The 11,293-nt window shown below is 34.5% G+C and overlaps 1 protein-coding gene across 1 annotated transcript; it reads right to left on the reverse strand.

The window, feature by feature from the left end:
- Positions 1 to 5,397: 5,397 nt before the first annotated feature.
- LOC131631954 (benzaldehyde dehydrogenase, mitochondrial-like) lies at positions 5,398 to 8,837 on the reverse strand. The gene is made up of 11 exons (XM_058902718.1): positions 8,664 to 8,837; positions 8,090 to 8,230; positions 7,848 to 7,990; positions 7,579 to 7,732; positions 7,261 to 7,490; positions 7,032 to 7,121; positions 6,610 to 6,783; positions 6,387 to 6,524; positions 6,063 to 6,200; positions 5,919 to 5,980; positions 5,398 to 5,818 (listed from the first exon to the last, which is right to left on the reverse strand). The coding sequence occupies exons 1-11, from the start codon at positions 8,734 to 8,736 to the stop codon at positions 5,545 to 5,547; spliced, it is 1,617 nt and encodes a 538-aa protein (XP_058758701.1). The 5' UTR covers positions 8,737 to 8,837; the 3' UTR covers positions 5,398 to 5,544.
- Between the last annotated feature and the right edge of the window lie 2,456 nt (positions 8,838 to 11,293).

Consider the following 11,293-nt stretch of genomic DNA (forward strand, 5'->3'; position numbering starts at 1 on the left):
GTTACATCATTTTATGTTTTATTTTAATTTCTAATTAGTTTAATGTCACATGGTATCTTTCCCCTTTCCCTTTTTTTTATTCTTATTTGTATTACCCTCAATTATAATGGCCAACCAATGGGTTCAATCTTTTGCACCAACATTTTCAAATACCTTTTTATGCATTACTTATATTATTTTAATAATTAATTAATATTTTATCTCGGTTGTTAATAGAAACCGACGTGATAGTTAATTTAAATGAATTTCCAAAATATGGCGCTATATGGGGCTTTTATATATACTTTTTAATTTTTAATTGATATATTTCCTCGATTTTGCCTAAAAATCGACGTGTTAGATCTTTTGCATGAATACTTCAGAGAACTAGACTCTAACTTTTCATTTACCTATCAACACTTCACGTTTTATTGTCTTTCTATTTTTAAAAAACTAGTCGATTTTCATCAGAACTCTTCCAACGTTAACTCGAATATCATCTCTTTTCAACATTGATTCTTCCAACATTAACTCAAACATCATCTCTTTCAAAACTCTTCGAAGCTTCGTCATCATGTTTGAAGTATGTAACTCGCCACTGAAATATTCATCTCTCATTAAAATGTTCATATGTCACCACTGAAATGTTGTTTGAAATGTAATACCATTGAAACGTTCGTCTCTCACCACTGAAATGTTGATCAATTTTAGTTGTTATAGTTAGGGCCGACCTTGGACCACGACAACCAAGCCCATGGCCTAGGACCTCAAAAAATCGGGGGCCTCAAAATCGGATGAAGATGTAAAAAATTATAATGATTATTAACTAATAAACAAATTGTTTGTTGATGATATAATAACTTGCAGCAGCGGCCCGACGGTAGATATCATGGTCTTGGAATGCTAGGTCTTGAGTTTGATACCATCTTTATTTTGATCTATAATTTCTCTCTCCATCTTTGATTATTGTAATAATGGTTCTAATATAATTTATATATATATATATATATATATATATATATATATATATATATATATATATATATATATATATATATATATATATATATTTCTCTCTCCATCAATTTTTTAAAAATAAATTTTAAATTATATATATATATATATATAGATTATTTATATTTAAAAAATCCATCTTATAATAAATTCATTTATTATTAAATTTATATCATAAAATATATAAATTCTTATTTACTTATGTTTAGTTCTATTACTTTTTATAAATACTACTTGAACAGTCTCCAATCTTGCTACTGGAGAATATACTTCAGAGTAGTCGAGTCATGCTCTTTGAAGAAAATCTCAAGCTACTAATTTTTCTTTATATCTTGCCATCGACCCATCATCATCGTGTTTCAACTTGAACACCCACTTTACTTTGATAGCTTTTGTATGTGCTGGTAATTCGACTAACTCCCATGTGTTGTTTCTTTCGATTTCTTGTAACTCTTCGACCATGGCTAACTTCCATTGTTGAATCTTTAAAGCCCGCTATAGTTGATTGGATCAGCACCTGTAAGTAAAGTAAAATGAACTGATTTTCCATCTGGTGTGACTTCATCATCATCAACCACTTCAAAATCTTGAAGTCTAGTGGGACGAACTCTAGTTCGTTGAGGTCTTTGACTTGTTTTAGCCACAATCTCTTCGACTTAGACTATGTCGGGAATGTCACTTAGTGCTTCAACTTCAATTTCAACTAGATTCTCAACAATTCCTTTGACTTCATCCGTTTCCTCGTCAAAATCAGAGCTCATCAATGGCTTGTTAATTGAATAACTAGAATTCCAATCCCCAACACAATTTTCATTAGCTGGATTGAATAGCCTGTATGCACCAGTCTTATGATATCCTACCAGAATCATAGGTTCACTCTTGTAATCAAGCTCCCCTCTTCTTGCATCAGGAACATGCTTGTAACACATAGATCCAAACACTTTCGGATGACTCATTGATGGTTGTTTGCTACTCCACACTTCTTCAGGAACCTTATTCTTCAACTTCTTGGTAGGGCACATGTTCATAATATAAACTGCAGTCGAAACAGCTTCACCCTATAAGGATTTTGACAGGTTCTTCTGCTTTAGCATGCATCTCGCCATATCTAATATGGTTCTATTTCTTCTTTCTACAATTCCATTATGTTGAGGCGTATAAGGAGTAGTTACCTCATGATCGACACCATGTTATGCGCATAAATTTTCAAACATCTTGGATGTGTATTCGCCACATTCGTCTGTTCGCAAAACTTTGATCTTCTTTTCACTCTGGTTTTCGACAAGTATCTTAAATCTCTTAAATATTTCAAATACTTCGTCATTTCACTTGATCACATAGATCCACAAATTTCAACTAAGCTCATCGATAAACGAAACAAATATATGTTTCTACCAGTTATATGTTCTTCGAATTGACCACATACATTTGAGTGTACCATTTCGAGTATGCAAGATGATCTCATTGGAATAATCAAAGCAAAATAAATTTTGGATTGCTTTCTGACTAAACAACCTTCACAGAATTTGTCAGGCATCTCAAGACTTGGAATACCAGTAACCATATCTTAAGTAATCAGTTTATTGAGTGATCGAAAATTCTAATGTGACAACAAACTATCCTTGTGGTCGACAATAATTTTTAGACATTGTACTTCAGTCGAACTAATCAAGGTCTTAGATGTCTTGTTCTTCAACAGATGAGATTTCAAGAACAAATTGTTCTGGGTGTCGAACAATTTTAAAACTCCATCTTTCATGACAATTGAGGAACCTTTCTTGACTAGTTGTCCAACACTTAGCAGGTTGCACTTTATTCCAGGTACATATAGCACATCTTTGATCATAGCTTTCCCCCACTACTCATTTGAAAAACTATATTGTCAGTACCTTCTACTTGCAACAAACTATTATCAACAAGTTTAACCTTGCTCTTCTTCGACTCGTCGAAATCTTCCAACCACACCTTTTGACCAGTCATGTGATTCAAGCAGCCTGAGTCGAGAAACCAGATCTTGGATTTGACATGGTTATTTGCAACTGCAACCATAACCATCATACCTTCAGAATCATCTAGATTTTGGCGTGCAAGGTTCGTTCCTTCTTCCTTGCCTTTTTTCAATCCATTGTCTTTCCTTTACCAACAATTTTTAGACAAGTGACCCCACTTCTCACAATGATAGCACTGCACATCTTTATTATCTTCCTTGTCCTTTCGATAGTTTCCTCCTCCTCTTTTCGAGGATTCATAAGTTTTATCATCAACATAATGCTTATGAGGGTTCGACCAAGACTTCTTGCCCTGAGTCTTGTCGACTTTGCCTTTCAATTTGTTGGAACCACCATTCTTTTTCCATGACTGAGCTTACAAAGCTTGTATTGAATCTTGAACTAATTTCCTTTCGACAATCCTAATCTCATGTGTCTCCAACGAACAAACTAAATCTTTCAATTTTAGGGTTTCAAGATTGTTTGATTCTTGAATAGCTACGATAACGTGATCAAAGTGAGAGGTCAACGTACGCATTACCTTTTCAACTATCATCTTATTAGTTAGGGTTTCATTACAACCCTTCATGAGATGGACGGGTTTTTGCACCTTCGACACATACTCTCCAATCTTTTCGTCTTCTCCCATCGGCAACAATTCATACTGTCGACGCCAGGTCTGCAACTTGACAACATTGACTTTCTCAACTCCTTCATAATACTTGACAAGAATATCACATGCCTCCTTCGTTGATTCAGCATGAGAGATTCCGACAAAATTTGCAGCATCAACCGCCGTTTGAATCCAATACGCAGCCTTGCAATCCTTATTCTTGGCTTCGTTATGAGTTGTTTTCTGTGCGCCAGATGCATTTGGAGCCAGCGCAGGGACGCCGTTGGTAACCATTTATAGGGTTTCATGAAAGCCAAACAGATATTGCATCTGTTTTCTCCATCGAATCCAATTTTTATCGTCAAGCATTGCAAGAGAATTCGGAATGCCATTAGTACCATTCATCTTTCCAGTGATAGATTTACATTCCCTGGAAACACGACCACTAGCGTGAAGTTCTTGAAAACACGACCAAAAACAGTAACCAGAAGCTATTATACCAGTTTGTTAGTGCATGAGGCACTTTTAGTAATGAGAAAAGAGAGAAAATAAGGGAAATAAAGATTATATTATTCACTTGAATTGTACAAATAATGATACTGACTATGACTATTTCATTACATCCCTGATTGAACTTTAGTTTACACAATTTAAATTATATTTAATATTATTAGATTAGATTATATTTAATATCATAATAATATCTCAATATTTATAACTATATTAGAATTCTATTAAAAGAGAGATCACAGGAGTCATATGAGTATGGCTATTTGGCAATGTAAGAACTTAGAAATTATAACTTTCTTACCATAGACAGAAAAAGACAGAACAGTATAACCAAAAATAGGGAATGCATATCTTATTATTTGGTTATTGAGGGGTATACCATGTGACTCAAATAGGGTTGAATTTGCAATTTGGCTTCCTCTATATGATTGATTCGCTTTCGCCTATACAAACATTTATGTTATAAGATCACGACAGTATTGTTTTTTTTCTGGCGGTGCTTAGAGATATGGTCAGGATATGCTCCTTTATTGATTAAACATTTTATATGGGATGAAATTACAAAATACATCTTTATTTTAATGTATTTTCCTCGACACATCAATAGTGATTGGTTGAAACATTTTATATGGGAGGAAATTACAAAATACATCTATTTTAATGTATTTTCCTCGACACATCAATTGTGATTGGTTGATTTAAATTATTTTAATGTATTTTCCTCGAGACATCAATTGTGATTGGTTGATTTAAATTAAGAGTGACAAACAAATATATCTGTTGATGCAGATTTTAAATCTACGTTCGTAAAAAATTTAAAATATGTTTAGATTGATGAAAATGAATCAAATGGATGAAGTGAAATTATGTTAGGTTTCATTGTTTGATTTTAATAAAAAAATGGAATAGAATAAAATGTGATGGAACTCATTTCATCCAATAATTTAATTTATTTTTTATTTTACTAAATTTGGAGTGTATCCAATTGAATGGAATAAATTAATAATACAATTTTAACTTTGTCCTTCAAAATTTTACATGTTCACGAAGTAAAGGGTAAAAATAGAATAAAAATATTATAATAGTTTTCACTCCGTCTAATTTTCAAACAGTAAAATGAGATATTAGTTTCGCTCCCTCCTAAAATATCCAAACAATAGAATAAAATTTATGTTCTGTTCCATTTTATTCCGCTTCATTCTATTCTATTCTATTTCATTAGTTTTAAATTATCCAATCTGATACTAAAATGGTGGGCACATTTTAAGATTATTTATAACATGCAACAACCAATAAAAAGTTAACTAAATTTATTATTGAATCATGTTGTCACAAGTACAACATGCAAGGGATAACTATTTCAAGCCTACAATAACCAAAGGTAAAATGGCCAAATAAACAAGATATCATCCTCATTTATTGATCCAATATTTCATATGCTCAAAGCCATGCTGGATTCTTCAAGGGAGTAACAACAGCTTTCACATTCAAGTAGTTCTTAATACTGTATTCTCCTTTTTCTCTGCCTTGTCCGCTCATCTTAAACCCACCAAAAGGAATTGTAGCATCATATGTATTGAAGCAATTTACCCAAACTGTTCCAACTTTCAATGCTCTTGTCAAAGTATTTGCAGTGTCTATGTTTTGTGTGAAGACCCCTGCTGCTAGACCATACTTTGAATTGTTTGCTCTTTGAATTACCTCTTCAGTGTTCCTGAGATCAATCAACGATAAAATTAATTACATCGCATATAAGAAAAATATTATCGACTACATTTGATAGAAGAGAATTTTATAAGACTCATTGCTCTCACTTGAATTTCAATATGGTTTGTACTGGACCGAATATCTCTTCCTTTGCAATCGGCATGTCATCCTGGTGATTGTTGCAAATACGATTAAAAACATTAGGAATTGTATTTTCGTAATCAATTGAAGATGTGTGCGCGCATACATACCTGAACATTTGAGAAGACAGTAGGCTTAATATAGTAGCCCTTGCTGCCGTGTCTTTCTCCTCCAGTTTCAAGTGTTGCGCCCGTGTCAACACCAGATCTAATATACCTCAATATTTTCTCAAATTGCTCTGAATCAATCTGGTTGTTTGAATCATAACTAAGAGATTCAGTATATTCAGACATTTCAAAAGACTCGTGCGTTAAGGAATAATAAAAGAATATCTACGGAGCAGTAATCTAGTATTCTTGATTTCCTTGTCTATGGATTTCGAGTATTTGAACATCACAATGACGATGTCACTCAAAAGATTCTTCTCAAATTACCTGAGGACCCTGTTCTATTCCTGACTTGAATGGATCTCCAATAGAACGTTTCAAAGCGCGGAGCTTAGCTTTCTCGACAAACTCGTCATACACACGTTCATGTACAAATGTACGAGACCCAGCAGCGCAACATTGTCCCTGAATGTAACAAAGAAAACCAATCAATGTTTTTTGAGTTATATGATAATTGTTTAACAACAAGAACTTCTTTGCTTGTACATACTTGATTGAAGAATAGGGCAAAGTGTGCTAGCTCAACAGCCTCATCTACGTCAGCATCTTCGCATACAATAAACGGAGATTTCCCGCCAAGCTCCAAAGTTACTTGTTTAAGATTGCTTTGAGCTGCCAGTTGAAGGATAATTTTTCCGGTTTCAGTTGAACCAGTGAATGCAACCTGCAAAAGATTGGCGAAGTCAAATATCGAGTGAATGCAGCTATGAAGCATTAACACAGACACGGACACTACACATGTCGAATACCAGACACGTCTTTAGTCAGAAGTATCGGTACTGCATAGTCCACTCTACGTAGAGTGGACCTAGTTTTAATATACAAGCAACTTAATTTCTACAACAAACTCGTTCAAATCACCACAAAAATCATCACATAACAATACAAGTGCAGAACTAAATACTTTAGTACCTTATCGACATCCATGTGACTAGCAAGAGCAGCACCTGCAGTTGGACCATAGCCAGATACTATATTCAACACACCAGGAGGAAGTCCAGCCTACAACAAAGATTACAAATTGGAAATTTTAGCGATACAACAACAACAACCAAGTCTTATCCCACTAAGTGGCGTCGGCTACATGGATCAACTGCTACCATAATGTTCTATCCAGAACCAAGATGAATCTATCACTTACCTCGTGAAATAGTCTTGCTGTATACAACGCAGACAGTGGAGTCTGCTCAGCTGTTTTCAGAACGACAGTGTTGCCACATGCCAATGCCGGACCGACCTTCCAAGCAAACATGACAATAGGGAAGTTCCATGGAATGATCTGACCAGCAACACCAATCGGTTCATGCAAGGTCTGCACATGATAGGCTCCGTCAGCTGGAACTGTGAGACCATGAATCTTATCTGCCCAACCTGGAGAGTATGAGAATACAAGCATTAGTATTATTTCACCGAAACAAATAGAAGAACGGTTCAGTACCACATTCGACGCTACACATACCAGCATAGTACCGAATTAGGCGAACCAACATTGGAATTTCAACGTCACGAGCTTGTTCAAATGGCTTCCCATTATCCCAAGTCTCAAGTGTTGCAATCTCATCGTTATGCTTTTCAATCAGATCAGCAGCACGCAACAACACCCTTTGCCTTTCCTATAAAATCGCAGAAGAAACATAAATACAAATCTAGATCTAACTGGAAATTCATCGAAAATTCATCAAAAATGAACAAAAAATCATGACTTAAAGCAACGATCAAATTATTTACATATGCTGTCATCTTAGGCCACGGCCCAACATCGAAAGCTTTGCGAGCAGCTGCAACAGCCCTATCGATATCTTCTGAGTGCCCCTCAGCAACATGAGCAATCACTTCCCCGGTCCTCGGATCCAATGTTGGAAATGTTTTACCTAGAAATTCCAATATTAAGACACCACGAAAAACATCAAACAAAAACAAAATCTCCTTATTTCCATCTTTTCTTTAACAAACAAAAAGATATCACTCACCAGAAGCAGCATCTACAAACTTTCCATCAATTAAGAGCTGAGTATACTCTACTTGCACCGACGGTTTAATCGGCTGTTCTTCAACAACAGCCGCCGTGCTATATTTAGCCAGTAATCCACCCCGATAACCGCCATTCCTAACTGAAAAGTTTTTCTTCTCTTAGTTCTCAATTTTTTCACTGATCAAAATTATACAGAAATAGCAGACAAACAGATAAGAAACTACGCCGCTAATTTCATTTAAGTACATGTTTAAATATTGGCATGAGTAAGAGTGAGTTTATCAAAATCACATTAGATCAACTCAATCTTAAAATCAATCCAAAAATAGTAACCTTCAATCTTAAATGCAGTTTAATTTTATTAAAACCACATTGACAAACCGTGATTCAACCAAATTCAGCTCCGATCTAAAAGTACAACAATCACAGAGTCATAACTGAAGTGAGAGAAAGAATCAACAAGTACAGTTACAAAAACGTGACAAACACAAAGTTGATATGAAAAAGTACCATCATGCAACTAATGAAAATAAGCATAATATCCATTATTAATTGAAAAAACATAAAGTTACCTCGAGAAAACAAGGTAGAAGAAGAAGAAATTGAGCGAGAAATGAGCCTAGAGATTTTCATGGAAGAAGCCATTAGATAATTACTCTTAGCTATTCACGAGTATGTATATCCCAAAGATATAGGATTTACTTTATAGAAGAAAATAAGACTTTGCAATGCAACTTGGGGAGTGTACCTACCCATGAAAATCATCATCATAATTATTTTCTATGAAAATATTATTAAAAAATTATAGTTATGATTTTATTTTAAATCATTTTCTTTTTTGGTGTAAAATATTAAAAGAATCTTTGTGTCAGAATAAAATACTGAACGAATCAATGTGTCTCGAAAAAGTCACAAATATATTTATATTTATATATATCTCAACGAAAAGGTGTTGAAATTTAAAAAATAATATTAGTACTAAGTATTGGTTCAATACAAAACGGAGAAAAATTTAATATTATGTTCTTACCAAGGTACCAAATTTATGGAGTTGTGATTTAAATAATTTATCTCTAATGTTATCATTTCGAGGTGAAGTTTGTCGGAATATAAAATGACAACGAATAGTGCCAAATATAGTCACATGGACAATTGCCATAAGTTTTAAATTTTATAAAATACAGGCTTAACTGCATTTTTATCTCTTATATTGGTATTTATGGTTAACATTTTAGTTCTCAAACTAAAAAGTCAACTATTAGGTCCCTATTTTTAAATAAGATGGATTTTTTATGGTCCCTTATCACTTAACCGATTTTTTTATTGACATGACACTTCAAAATTAGTCCAGTCACGTGTCACATCATTAAAATTATTTTGAAATACATTTTTAATTGGTAAAATAATATTTTATTTTTTCAAAAATATTATATTTTATTTTAAGGATTAAAAAATCATTTTAATTAAAGTGAACAAGGTTAATGAATACGAACCCATAATTCATGAGTGTTCATGAACATCACGGCGGTTTCACTCTTAGTCTCATCCATTTTTGTCTCACGTCTCCCCCAAAGAGTTCTCATCCCGAATTCCTCCTCCTCACTCCCTCTCAAGCTCACTACTTCTTCCCCTTTTCCTTCATTTCTCACCGACCATGGAACCTTCCTTTCATCGTAACCGCTTCTTCCCAAACCTCTCCACCTTTCACTCCCTCCAACGATCATGAATATGACTCATTTTGAACATTGGAGTTTATGGTTCATATTTGTTTCATTTCCAACTTGGATTCATGTTGTTTTTTGATTTTTGATTTGAATTTAGTTTTTGATTGAAGTTTGTTTTTTGGGAACGAATGAGTGAAGGAGGAAGATGAGACTGAGTCATCTCTTTGGGCAATGGATTTTTAATCCTTGAAATAAAATATAAGAAAATTTCTTTACCCACCTCCCTATGGGTGGTCACCTCCTGCGAAAAACCAAAACTACCCCTGCTTCGGAAGTTCATTTCCGAAAGCGTGTTTTTTTAAAAAAATTGACTTACTTCGGAAGTTCATTTCCGAAACAATTATTTCGGAAGTTCACTTCCGAAATACTGCGATTTCTGCAGATTTATCAAAACACTCCCCCTCCCCCAATCATTTACCCTAAATCAAAACAAAAAGTGGCAGAGGCGAAAATTTGTGCAAACAGAATTCCAAAGCTGCATCAAGGCTCCAATCACACTGCTAAACAACATTCAAAAGCCCTCAATCCTAACACTTTGTAAGTTTTGAAATTTTTAGATCTATTATTCAAATGCATGTTATTTAGGGTTTTAATTGCATAAATGATATATGGCTAGGTTGTTAGTAGTATTTAGGTTGTTTAGAAGCATTTTGATTTGGTTTGAAGGTTGATTTAGGGGTCTGCCATGGAAGTTGTAGGAAATTGCATCGCAGGGGTGTTTCGGAAGTTCATTTCCGAAAACACCTCCCTCCCAGTTTTCGGAAATGAACTTCCGAAATATATCAGAAGTTCAAATTTTTTTGTTTTTTATTTTGTCTCGCATATTAATCGATTTCAATTGTTTACAGGAACATGTCTTCTAGAGAGGGCGCTAAGGGAAGAAAGGATTCTTCAAAGAAAGAGGTGAAAGAGGTGAAGGAGGTGAAGGAGGTGAAGGAGAAGAAGAAGGTTTCGACCGGCTCTACTTCTCGTTCCCAGGGGGCCCGGGGCCCGGATGCTCAAGCTCAGTCTTCAGGCGTGAGAGTCGTGATCAACGCTGATGGTTCTGAGACTGAGTGGGATGAGGATTGGTATAATTATCTTCATTCGGAGGAGTTCGCTCGTCGGGAAGAATAACATGTTTTTTTTTGTTTGATGTGTATTTTGTAACGCTCGTCGGGCAGAATAACATGTTTTTGTTTTGTTTTGTTCTGATTTCGGATTGTATCGCACAGTGTATTTGTATTGGATTTATCATGTTAGTTTTTGGAAGTGGTAACCGGGGTCGGAACATATGACGGATGAGGTGGATGTCTGGAGGAAGTAGAACTGGAGATACGTCCACCACGAGACAAAGTAGCCAATCAATGTAAGCTATAGTTTATGATTATCATCTGGGGAGGTCATTTCTAAAATATCAAGATTAAAAATAATAAGATTTTTTTTCCAATTTTTTGTAATGACGTCCCCTGATGATAATGATAAATTATAGCTTACAT

Source organism: Vicia villosa, unplaced genomic scaffold (assembly GCF_029867415.1).
Source record: "Vicia villosa cultivar HV-30 ecotype Madison, WI unplaced genomic scaffold, Vvil1.0 ctg.000888F_1_1, whole genome shotgun sequence".
Classification (NCBI taxonomy): Eukaryota; Viridiplantae; Streptophyta; class Magnoliopsida; order Fabales; family Fabaceae; genus Vicia; species Vicia villosa.

Bases quoted from the DNA above. Each gene is read 5' to 3' on its own strand.
- LOC131631954 (XM_058902718.1), bottom strand. From the start codon at position 8,736: ATGGCTTCTTCCATGAAAATCTCTAGGCTCATTTCTCGCTCAATTTCT. The intron at 7,991-8,089 runs GTGAGTGATATC...TGGAATTTCTAG, and splicing joins GTTTGTAGATGCTGCTTCTG to GTAAAACATTTCCAACATTG. The intron at 5,819-5,918 runs GTGAGAGCAATG...GATTGATCTCAG, and splicing joins CAAACCATATTGAAATTCAA to GAACACTGAAGAGGTAATTC.